Source organism: Anolis carolinensis, chromosome 4, assembly GCF_035594765.1.
Source record: "Anolis carolinensis isolate JA03-04 chromosome 4, rAnoCar3.1.pri, whole genome shotgun sequence".
NCBI classification, from domain to species: domain Eukaryota; kingdom Metazoa; phylum Chordata; class Lepidosauria; order Squamata; family Dactyloidae; genus Anolis; species Anolis carolinensis.
This window is the reverse complement of record NC_085844.1, coordinates 147818877-147832074: the sequence shown is the minus strand read 5'-3', so window position 1 is coordinate 147832074 and position 13198 is coordinate 147818877. Positions and strand designations below refer to the sequence as shown.

Here is a 13198-nt window from a genome sequence, read left to right as displayed (position 1 = left end):
GTTGGTGGATGACAACAACTCTTCCTCACTTGACTACCAATAACAGCACCTTATACTTGCACAGTTCTATCATATGAGGTGCTATCAAATCATAAAACAGTGAGCAGTCATTTACCATTCTGTTAGCATTTGCTGTGCTAATAACCCAGGACAATCTCACTCATTTCTCCCCACCACTCCATTCTTATTATCATCAGTAAATTTAGTGTCGGCACACTTCAAACTGTTTCCTATGTTTAGTGTCAGCTATAAGGGGTTCGTCTTCCCTCTCCTACAAGCTGTCATTGTCGCACACCCGTTTTGCATTTCTGAGAGTTACTTCCTGGAATCTAAGTTTTGATGAACAAATATATATTTCATGGTGAGAGAGCTGAGCAAACTAGAAAGGAGGAAAGAGCGGATTAACAAGTAAATTATGTCATTATATCTGCAACAGTAATCTTTGGAGCCCAAATAAGAAAAAATGCAATAGGACATTTGTTAATTAGCTTATTTAAATTCATACACAGCATTTTCAATAAATCGTGTTTTTTTTTTAAATTTTGAATATGCCACTGGTGAGCTTTTGAGAAACTTTGAGAAACTTGTATACATACTGAGCAGAGGGAGAGATCTCCTTTCTTTTCTGAAACTCATCAGTCTTCAAGAAACATCTCTTCTGACTCTGTCACAACCATTAAGGCAGTCGTGTAGTAAAAGTATATTTCCCAAGCATTTTTTAATTAACTAAAGATTGTTGCAAAGTTATTTCCTAACAGGTTGCTGATAAATATAAAGAAATTAAAAGGAGCAGCACAGAAGTTTCTTAATGGTGGAGAAATGGAAGAACTTTCTCACCACGCAAGGTGCACATATAAGTACATTTAAGATTATGCTAGTTGCTTATATGGGGACTAGTATCAGAAGAATGGCAAGGAATTAATAACATACAGACACTGTGTCTTACAGCACTTTGGATATAGAAGATCCACAAGTACTATGTACTCTTTAGTTCAGTGGTCCCCAACTTTTTGGGCCTCCAGGTGTTTTGAACTTAGCTCCTTCAGTTCCTGAAAGCTGGTAAGCTGGCTGGATTGCTGTGTGCCTTCAGGTCCTTTCAAACTTAGGTCAACCCTAAGTCTAAAGTTTAGGACAGACGGCAGATAAATGACCTTAGAGGGCTACATCTGGCCCACAGGCCTTTGTTTGGGGAGCCCTGATCTACACTGACAAACTGAGTGTCATTTAAATTCTATTTTAGCAGGGTATTCATTTCCCCTTGATCATCCCTGCCAAAATGTTCTCCATAGTACCACCCCCACACACACACACACACACACACTAAAAAAACCCCACTGGTGCATATTTTGGAAAAGAACAAATATGTTAGATGCAAAATAAAAATGTTTCACTGAGAACCATCCTAAAACAGCCATAGGATACTGTGGAAAAAGAGCAATGTCTCTCCTAAAACAGTGACCACCATTTTGCCAGATCCTCTGAAATGTATAATGACAAATCCCAGCATCCTAATCAGTGGAGTCCCAGCGTTCTTACTTTGTTCTTTTCTTGCTTTATGTCCTATTCCACATGTTGCTGTTGTGTGCCTTCAAGTGATTTCCAGCTTATGGCAACCCTAAGGTGACCCAATTATAGGGGTTCTGGGGCTGTTAATATGTGATTTGCTCAAGGTCCCCCACTGGGTTCAGTGGCCTACATGGCATCGAAATTTGGTTTCCAGAGTTGTCACACCACTCTAGTTCTCTGTGAACACGACAAGAGTATAATTAGTAGCCTCAATATCATTTTTTTCTTTAAAAAATAAATATCAGGCTTGGTAAGAGGTATAACAGCATATAAGGAAGTAGAAGGAGAAAATAAAATCCCTAATACAGCAACTGCAATTGAGAGAGGAAATGGCCAGTGGTGCTAACTGGATTTTTCCTAGTGCTAACTCCTGCACAGGAGGAGCAATTTTTACTTAGAAACTCTGCTTTTCATTACAGTACTTTGGGACTGATTATTATTCCTCCCCTGTGCCACCCCCATATATAGTTATATAGTTAGGTAGGACTTGCCTACTCAGAAGTAAACCTTTCTGAGTTCAGTGGACTTTTTTTCGACTTAATATGTCTTGGGTTGTAGACAAAATATATGTGCTAAATTGAGGTCCCCTTTGTGTGAACAGAGTCAAATACAACATGGGAAATTTATATATATATATAAATAAGCATAACAAGCAAATATAAACAGCCAAAAAACAAGGCTATTCTTTCTTCCTTTGAATATCAAGAACGTCTCCTTGAAAAACAGAACATACATCTCAAATTTTCAGAGATCCCTTTTAACATGTCAGGCGAATTCTGACTAGTGTCATTCATTCACCCATCACAATTTGCTGCCTACCATCAGAGAAGGTAAGGAAAAAGAAAAAAGAGAGGAAACTATGACAGGAAAGTGACACCCATTAGAATCTGCTCCATGTCAAAAGCTGCCAACGGTAAAGATGTCAGCCTTGAAAACTGACAGGTAAAAGGAGCCCAACTGAATTTGCCACCGCTACTACAAATGGCAAAGAGAATGGAATTAGGTACTTTGGAGAACTGTTGTGCATATGTGCATAATGCAGGGGCATATCTAGATCAATTGTCACAATATCTTCCCAAGTAATGTTTTTTAAGTTGTGTGCCTTTAGGGAAGTTTTCCTCCCAATGTGCACACATCTACTTTTTCTCCCGAGGAAGCGCTTCATGATAGTTCTTTAGGGTTGTCACCGTAAAATCTGGACAGGGCTCTTTAATGACTACGGTGGAGAGGGAATTTCAAGAAGATAAAAAGCAACAGCTACTGAAATCCCCACCTTTACACAATCATCAACAGTAATGGAGTTGTCTCCAGTTTTAACCCTGGCAACCCTATACTTTTCCAACTGTATTGCATCTTGAAATAGCTATTCTGGAGAGGTTTTTATTTCTTCTAGCTGTTTATTGCAGCTAAAGACCAGGAGAGCTCAAAGTTTTGGAGGCCTAACGTCCAATTTTTCTAGTACTTTCAGATGTTTAAACATCCGTCAGTACTAATTTCATTGTTCCTGTAGAGATATTCAGAGCATTTCATTTCAGTGAATGACTAAGACATAAAATTTCTGGAAATTGTTAAAACTTTTGTAGTCCCATACATATTTTTTTATACATGAGGGAAGGTAGAAACGTTTAGAAAAATTGGGGAAATGTGAAATTAGAATCCTTTAAGGTAAAGGTAATGGTTTTCCCCTGACATTAAGTCTAGTCATGTCCAACTCTGAGGGTTGGTGTTCATCTAAGTTGAAGAGCCAGCATTGTCCATAGACCCCTCCAAGATCATGTGGCCAGCATGACTGCATAGAGCACTGTTACCTTCCCACTGGAGCAATACCTATTATCTACTCACATTTGCATGTTTTTGAACTGCTAAGTTGGCAGAAGCTAAGGAGAACGGCAGGAGCTCACTCTGTTCCCCAGATTCAAACCACCAACATTTAGGTCAGCAAGTTCAGCAGCTCAACAGTTTAATCCACTGCGCCACTGAGGGCTCCAGAATCCTTTAAAGACTGAAAATCAGTTGTGTTATATGATGTGTATAATACATTCAATGTTTCAAAGTAGCAAAATGATTTTTAGAATCTTTTAAAGACTAAAAATCACTTTGTTACTTTAGAAGCATTGAATGCATTATACACATCATATGATACAACTATACAATATTGTTTGGTACAAAATTATCCTTTTGACTTATTAGAAGTATAGCTCAGTCAGATGATTGTTACAACCACAATATTTTTAGAATATGTTATAAATTACACAACGTAACAAAATTGGAAAAAAATATGTTCCTGGTTTGAAAATGTTATTTCTTGTTTTATTGTGTGGTGCTTACTTTGAAATCTGGTTATGTCACAGAAGCCAACGCTTCGCTTCTGCAGATGGCATTGTTTGAGAAGCATATTTCTCTGTCCAAACTTGGTTTATGTGTAGCATTGTTGTTTTCAAACTGTGCTCCAAGAAACCCTTCGGGGTGAGAAGGATGAGATATATATGCAGTAATAAATAAATATTCCAGAAAATTCATTTTTGTGGCTGCCACAAACTATGTTGAATTGGTTGAGACTCTATGAAATATTCATTGAAAAAACTAGCAAAATGTCCTGCAGGATATCCTGCAAAAATAAAGATTTTGAAGTTTAATAAACTTTTCCCATGTTTTTATGATAGAACCAATTAGGAAATGTCATTTACAACCTAGAACAAAAAATGTGTTACATAGTATTATATAATCATAGAGCTGGCAGAGACCACCAAGTCAAACTCTGGGGTAACAGATATTTAAAGAGAACAATCATGTCATGTTTCAGTCTTCTCTTCACCAAGCTGAACCTTCCTTCAGCTTTTCCTCATATATTTCATTCTCCATCTCTTTTATCATCCTAATTGAGAAGAAGGATCTAGACATGTTTTGTGTTAGTTCGGTGGTTCTCAAAATGAGTCCTCAGATGTTTTTGGCCTTTAACGCACAGAAATGCTAACAGCTAGTAAACTGGCTGGGATTTCTGGAAGTTGTAGGCCAAAAACATCTGGGAACCTCAGGTTGAGAACCACTGTCTTAGTTGCTTTTAACACTACCCCAAATCTGATTTGATAAACAGCATCACAGAGTTATTATCACTAGATAAACAGTGAGACTCTCATCAATTCATGCAAGGCTTTTACTAGTCCTGTGGGGCCAGAGATGCCCCTTGTAATGTGAGAATATGCCATGAAATAGAGATGGAAAGAGGCAGATCTGGCTATAGTCACAGACCTCTGTATTATATTAGACTGAACTTCTGATTGCATGATGAAGATATTTAGGAGTTGCCAGAAATGGATTTGGGTGTTGAAAGATTATGAACTCTGACAAGTTCTTGCACCAAATGAAACTCTCTAGGTTCAGAAATCTTTAAATCAGGAATAGGTAGTCATGTGGCCCTCCAGATATTTTTAAATCTCCAGAATCTTTTGCCATTGGATATGCTGGAGAAGGCTGCTGGGAGTTGCAGTCTAAGAACATCTGGAGAACTATATGATTAATCTGTTGTTTCTGTGTGTCTTCAAGTTTTTTTTTTCCTGATTTGTAGCGACCCGGAGACAAACCTATAGTTTTCTTGGCAAGAGGGGTTTGCCTTTGTCTTCCCTGGAGGCTGAGAGAGTGACTTACACAAGGTCACTTTGAAGTGAAGGTTGCCTGTCTTGCATCATACTCCAATCAGTGGTTCTTAAAAGTTCCTAAGAGTTCAGCAAAAAGAAAGGAGAACCCATCTTTATCCTAAAAACCACCCCAAACTCTCCATCAGCTACATGAGTGAAACAAAGATCATAGTGACAAATAAGTTGTTTTGGGGGTGGGTGAGCTCACTGGCAATACTGACTTCTCACTAAGAAAATATTGATAGGTCATGGTTTCCTGGAGCACAGTTTGGAAACAACAATGCTACACATAAACCACATTTGGACAGAGAAACATGCTTTTCAAACATTGCCATCTGCAGAAGCGAAGCGTTGGCTTCTGTGACATAAGCAGATACATATTTAATGGGCAGTCGTGATGTTTAGCAGTCCAGCCATAAGCTCTTGCCATGCAGCCTTGGGGTCTTCTGAGGCTGCTGGCAACACAGGAGAGCCCATGGTTCAACTTGCCAGCAGATGCTGAGAGAGAAGCCGGGTAAAAGGGCACCGCCAACATGAGAAGGGAGAACTAAGCGAGACTGTTTTGCATGTTTACAAGGCATCTGAGCTGAGAGGAAGGAAAATAAATAAGTAATACTAAACATCATTTAATTTATCCCCAGGCTAGGGAGATAGGAAAAAAAGCATGTGAGCAAACACATCCAGTAGGAAAACATGATTTTCCCTTTGCTTGACATGAAAGAAACAAGATAAAATGAGAGAGAGAATAGGGGAGGAAATAAAGATGGAATGGGAGAAAGGGAGATAGTTTCAAAACGTAATACAAACACTAAATATTTTGAAAGCCGAACTGCTCTGGAGTTTCAGCCCAAAGTATTTTGCACCTAAGGCAAAGAATAGCTGCCTCCATCTCCCTTTCCAGCTATGAAAACCAATGGAACAGAATCTGCATCAAGCTTGGCAAGGGAAGTGTATCTTCCATCCTACCTGAAGGCAGAAGGCTAGCTCAAAGGCATAAAGCAAGCTGCATGAAACCATGCTCTCTCCACCTCAGATTCCTAACAGCTAGGCTAGCTCATTTGAGTGGTGGTTCCTTAAAGAACTCATACACTTATGTGCATGAACATTCACATTCACATAAAGGAAAATGAGACTAGCCAGACATATTGCTTTTAATGTGAGTGACAGTTAAAAGTCTCACAGAAAGCAAGACTTTCATTGTTCAGCTATCTCGTCTTGCACACAGAATTGTAACTGAAAATCAACAAAGTGGGGAGGATCCAGACTCTGTCATCTCCCATTTCTAACTCTCCTTTCTTTTTCTTATCACTTCTTTCCATTTTATTTCCATACAACACAAAAGGGTAAGGAGTGGGAAGATGGAATAGCAGCACAATGATGTTTGATTGGTAGCACAAGAAACCTTCCATGTGAAGGCTAAAATATATCACCATGCCCCTGTAGCGCAGTGGGTTAAACCCTTGTGCCGGCAGGATTGCTGACTTGAAGATTGGGTTGCTGACCCGGAGAGAGCGTGGATGAGCTCCCTCTATCAGCTCCAGCTCCATGTGGGGACATGAGAGAAGACTCCCACAAGGATGGTAAACATCAAAAACATCTGGGCGTCCCCTGGGCAACGTCCTTACTGACAGCCAATTCTCACACCAGAAGCGACTTGGAATTTCTCAAGCTACTCCTGACATGAAAAAAAATCACCATGCAGTCATTATTACATAATTTTCTGTCCCAACATAACGGTATATAATATATCAATTTAAAAATCGGCACTATTCTGCTTGGGATTGATTTAAATCACTTCCCTTAGGATTGATTTAAATCACTTAACAGTAGACTGCAAGTCATGTAAGAAAGGGTCTATTTAATTATTTTAGCATTATTCTGCTGTTTTGCTTTGTTTTGAGAAGTACATGGTTGTTCAATACATCCTGCCCCCTGTATCCACCTTGACATGATCCTTAAAATGTTTTGGGGAAAATACAGCTTAGCATTCCCTAGCACCCTAATTTCAGTACAACCACCACCAACAAAAATACGTAAGATACAGCTGCAATTCTAAGACACACTCCATTTTAGAGATGTTGATATAGAGGGAGAAAGTGTGTTTTAGAACTGAAGAAATACAGTACCAAGCGCTATGTTTTGACTATACTTGGGTCGGAAGAATACCATTGCACTGGAGCACCTACAGAGGCCAAAAACACTTGCAGGGTGGGGAAAATTTTATATTACCAGTATTATTATTATTGCTATAACTATTATTATCATTATTATATTAACAAGTGAAATCATGTATATTGAGTAAATGGGAAAGGAGATCATACCGTATATATAGCAGTGGTTCCCAACCTTTGATCCTCCAGTCGTTTTGAACGTCATCTTCCTGAAATCCCAGCCATCTTATTAGCTAGCTGGGATTTCAGGAGGGCCAAGGTTGGGAATAACTGGTATATAGGGATCTATATTAAAGTTTGCAAGATTGAAATATGGTATCAGAAGTAGGTTACCTTCTAACCATAACCACTTCTATCTTAAATTAAACCATTACCTTCATCTCTGTTGATAAAAATATTCCTCTTATCACATTAGAACCAAAACAATTTTGGAAGTGTGAGGAGATGTTTTTGTTTTAGAGGCTAAATTCTTAACAGTAAACAAGACGAATAAAATGTTTACTAGCATTCCCCAGTCTGGTGGCCTCCAGATGTACCATGATTTTCATTAAACCCAGCCAGCATATCACTGGGGAAGGCCAAATGGATTTGTTGTTTTGTGGTTTGGCAACCGCTGTACATGCATTCCCCTAAAAATTCATGAATTCAAGAACTCATGCCAAGTGATGTTGCTTAATTTTTCAGTAAGAGATACTGGGAATTTACTCTGCCTGCAAGTTTGGGCTCATATCATTCTCAAGTGGAGGCCAATCTGACTATTCGGGAAGATATACCGCTAGCTTTCCTCCATAGTAGAGAGACCATGACACTGTGCATGTTGAAAAATGCGCTTTCCTTTATTTTTATGTGTGTTTATTAAGTATCATATCCAGAAATAGTAGCATCAACTGAAAAAATAAAAAAGAGATACATATCTACCAACAACAAATTATAACAACATAAGCAACAGGCGAAAACAAATGTCTGTTTTTCTTTGCTTTTCCACATACAATAGATAAAAAGCTTCCCTATAATAAGAATGCAATCTTTGCCCATCAAAAATGCCACTCAAGACTTGGGTAGAAAATGAAGGAACTTCTGATGTCAAGCTCACTCTTGTAACCGAGGATTCAAAATAAGTCAAGTTTTCAGCTACAGAGCATGAGCAAACCAAAGATCATCTCTAGCCCCATCTACGCTGCCATATAAAATCCAGATCATCTGCTTTGAACTGGATTATATGGCAGTGTAGACTCATATAACCCAGTTCAAAGCAGATCTGGATTGCCTGCTTTGATAATATGGATCAGAGGTCCCCAAACTAAGGCCCGGGGGCCACATGTGGCCCATTGAAGCCATTTATCCGGCCCTCATGGCAGCAGCTTCCTCCTCCTCTTTGCTTGTTTATAATGATATTTTAATTATTATTTAATTAATTATTAAGGGGTGCTTTGCTAGTACTTTTGGTGCACAAAGGTAGAAGGGAGTTGGACTAAATGGCCCAAGCAGTCTCTTCCAAACCTCTTTATCATTATATTATTATTATTATTGACAGAAGGACACAGTATAACACAGCAAACAAGATATATATGCTGGACTTCATATCACAAAATCCCAAGTTGAACACTTCCCAAGCATTTAGGACTGTGTGATATTATTATTATTATTATTATTATTATTATTATTATTATTATTATTATTAACATTGAGGCTGGGTGGCCATCTGTCAGGGGTGCTTTGCTTGTGCTTTTGGTGCACAAAGGTAGAAGGGGGTTGGACTAAATGGCCCAAGGGGTTTCTTCCAACCCTCTTTATTATTTTTATTATGATTATTATTATTACTAACATTGAGGCTGTATTTGTTCCTTTTTTTTTACTTCAAAATAAGATACGTGCAGTGTGCATGGGAATTTGTTCATAATTTTTTTTAAAAAAAAACTATAGTCCAGCCCTCCAACTGTCTGAGAGACCGTGAACTGGCCCCCCATTTAGAAAGTTTGGGGACCCCTGATCTGGATCATATGGCAGTGTATGTTGGAGATGGCAACCTTTTCAAGACTCCTCTATTTAATGTTTTGTCTGTTTTATAATGTGTCGGTTTATTTCCTGAAGTGTATGTCGTCTTATTTGGTGTGCAGTTTTCTTAGCTCTATGTACTTAAAGCATGAGAGGGGCTTCAGACTATGTGACTGTTTAGAATGCAGTTTTAAAAGGATGACAGTTGAGGAATGACAGCTGATGTTTGTGTCTTCTTGAGTACAGAAGCCAGTGTAGGAAGTTAGAAGTCAGTTGAGGCTTGAGTCTATTTGAGTACAGAAGCCAGTGTTAGGAGTTAGAAGACAGTTGAGGCTTGAGTCCCTTGGAAGTAGACTGTCATGAAAGAGAGCTGAACAGAGCAATAAGGTTTTGAAGAGACTGTTAAAGACTTTAAGTTAAAGATACAAACTGTACAATTTTAAAGTTTAACTTGACAAGAAATGTACCTGTATATTTAAATACAATAAAGTTATGAGTAAAAAAGTCATGTTATTTTAAAGAAGTCTACTTGAATCTTTATGTGCGGATAGCAAGATATGTATGTGCCCAGTGATCTTCCATTACCCCATAAACTAAAGGAACGCCTCTGAAAACTCTGCTACCCAATAGGTTATGATCCTAACAGGTCATAATCCAGTATTCCAATAGTGTAGATCCAGGCTTTGATGCTAAGTTACAAATTCCTCCTCTTCCTGCCTTCCCTTCCTTCTTTCAATCCTTGTTATCACTGCAACACTTCCAAGGGTTTGCATAATAATAATAGTAATAATAATACCTTTTATCTGTACCCCGGAGCAGCTTGCATCAAGGGTTAAAGAACAATATAAAAAACTTAACAGACAGTAGCGAAAGCTATCTCCATTATAAAATTAAATACACAGTGGACAGCTCACTTTACAACAACAATTAATATTTACACTGAAGAATGAGTGCAGTTCGACACAGATTTAACTGTCATGGGTCTGTTCTATGCAATGATGGGAACTGTACCTTTGCCTGATTTTGAGCCTTCTCCGTGGCTGGATCTACAGTGACGTATAATCCAGTATCTAATTGCAGGTTATCTGCTTTGAACTGGATTATATGAGGTCATTTCCACATGGGTGAATAAAATCCCACATTATCTGCTTTGAACTGGAATAGATGGCAGTGTGGGCTCAGATAACCCAGTTAAAAGCAGATTTTGTGGGATTTTCTGCCTTGATAATCTGGGTTATATGGCTGTGTGGAAGGACCCAGGGCCCTTCCTCACAGCAAAATATCCCAGAATGTCAAGGCAGAAAATCCCACAATACAGTAGAGTCTCACTTATCCAACATAAACGGGCCGGCAGAATGTTGGATAAGCGAATATGTTGGATAATAAGGAGGCATTAAGGAAAAGCCTATTAAACATCAAATTAGGTTGTGATTTTACAAATGAAGCACCAAAACATCATGTTAGACAACAAATTTGGCAGAAAAAGTAGTTCAATACGCGGTAATGCTATGTAGTAATTACTGTATTTATGAATTTAGCACCAAAATATCGCGATATATTGAAAACATTGACTACAAAAATGTGTTGGATAATCCAGAACGTTGGATAAGCGAGTGTTGGATAAGTGAGACTCTACTGTATCTGCTTTGAACTGGGTTATCTGAGTGCATATTCAGATAATGTGGGATTTTCTGCCTTGATATTCTGGGATACAGGGCTGTGTGGAAGGGCCCCCTGAGTTTACACAGCCATACAATCCATACAAAGCAGATAATCTGGGATCTGAAACTGGATTATAGGTCAGTGTAGATGGGACCTGTGAAAGAGTGCTTGTGCCTCACCAAACTGCAACTCCTAGCATTCCATAGCATTGAGCTTTGGCAGTTCAAGTGGCGTCAAACTGCATTAATTCTACAATGCCGCCTTGGTGGGATTTTAAAGCTTCCTCCAGACTTTGGGACTTCAACTCCCAGAAGCCCCAGCCAGCATGGCCAACTGGCGGGAATTCTGGGAGTTTAAGTCCAAAACGCTGGAGGAGCCGAGAGAAGGAGCCACTGTCTTAAAGGGCCCCCTGCTTTTGATCTGGGCTCTTCCTTCCTTCCTTTACTCTCTACAAAAGGGGTCACCTGACACCCGCAGGACCTCGCACTCCTCCTGCCCGCAGTAGATGGCGGCAATGGCCGAGAGCTCTTCCAGGGCCAGTCCAGACATTGCAGCCCCCAAGAGCCAGGGCTCGCCTTCGCTGCTTCTGCCAGGAGAGAAAAAACGCCTCTTCCTCTTCCGCCTCCGAAGGCAAAGAGGCAGCCAGAGGAAGCTCGAGGCCACAAGGGGGCGCTCGAGCGCCTTTGCTTCTGCTTCTATTCTGAATTGCAGGCTGGTTCTGGGAGTGCAAAAAGTTCCTGCAAGGAGTCAACTCCACCGCAAGCACAGTGCACCCCGAATAGATAACCCGGAGTGCATATACAGAATTAATGGCAGTTAGAGTAGGGCCCAACTGCATTAATTCTACAGTGTAGCTGCAGCCTTGGATCCAGGCAAAAATAGATTGTGGTTTTGTTGGATGTTGCATTCAGAGAGCGCATCTGAACCACACCGTTGCCGTTCGTTTGACAGAAGGGTCAGTGCAGCTTGACACCAATGCTATGGTGCCATGGGAGTTGTAGTTTTGGTGCAAACTCAGCACTCTGGCAGAGAAGGTTAAAGACCTTGTGAAACTATAACTCCTAGGATTCCATAATAGCTTTGGCCCGTGGCAGTTGAAAAGAGGTTGTGAAATTGCATCCATGATGCAGTGCAGATTATTACAGATTGATGATGATAAATGGAACAGTAACATGCCACTCAGGTTTACAGGAACTTTACTGATTCCAAGAGATCAAAAATCCAGTAGTACAGTAGTCTCGCTTATCCAACGTTCTGTGTTATCCAACGCAGTTTTAGTAGTCAATGTTTTTATAATCAATGTTTTCAATACATTATGATGTTTTGGTGCTAAATTCGTAAATACAGTAATTACTACATAACGTTCCGTGAATTGAACTGCTTTTTCTGTCAGTTTGTTGTAAAACATGATATTTTGGTGCTTTATTTGTAAAATCATGATGTAATTTGATGTTTAATAGGCTTTTCCTTAATCCCTCCTTATCCAACATTTTTGCTTATCCAACGTTCTGCCGGCCCATTTATGTTGGATAAGTGAGACTCTACTGTATTTACAATGGTCCCGCTGATCACTTACAGAAGTCCACGGTCATAACAGTCCTTTCTCAGTCTGCTTCAGAGAAGAATACAGTCCTGGTTCTTTACCCTCTTTTCTCAGCAACAGGCCTCAAAATAGCAAGGCTTCTCTGACTACACACTGCTCCCTTCACCAGCAGTACTCAGCCAGCACTGAAAAACTTGTCCAAACTGGTTCTGCAGCAGCAGAACAGAAACAGTATCAAATCAAACCCCAGGTTTTTGCAGGCTTAACCAATTGGCTTCATGCACTTCATTTTCCAGTTAACACACACAGCACAGTGCCTTTGCAAACAATGACACAGATGTGCCCTTATTTCGTTCATTTACATCAACTTGGAATTTGTAGTTCAGTCAAAGACATCATTCTTTATTACAGAGGTCTAGTTCAGTCCTTGGTAACTCATGAAACTACAGATCCCAGCATGCCATAGGATGAAGGCAGGGCAAATAAAATATGATCAATGTGTTTTAAATTACAGTATACTCAAGTCATGGATGAACAAGTTTAATATCTTGGGTCCAGTAGTCCTTTGGATTTTTAAAAAATTCTAAAATATGTTGGACCGCTCTGACAGCCACCATGTCAGACCA

At 39.5% G+C, this 13198-nt stretch overlaps 1 protein-coding gene across 2 annotated transcripts in view; it reads right to left on the bottom strand.

Moving 5' to 3' along the window:
- The window catches only part of rwdd3 (RWD domain containing 3), a 28780-nt gene extending 17119 nt beyond the window's left edge, over positions 1 to 11661 (bottom strand). For both annotated transcript variants that reach the window (XR_506227.3, XM_003220061.4), the window contains exon 1: positions 11494 to 11661. Coding sequence is in view for 1 of the 2 variants with exons in the window: in XM_003220061.4 (XP_003220109.1) it covers positions 11494 to 11578 (85 nt within the window). In the remaining variant the exon portion in view is untranslated. The remainder of the gene's footprint in view (positions 1 to 11493) is intronic.
- Between the last annotated feature and the right edge of the window lie 1537 nt (positions 11662 to 13198).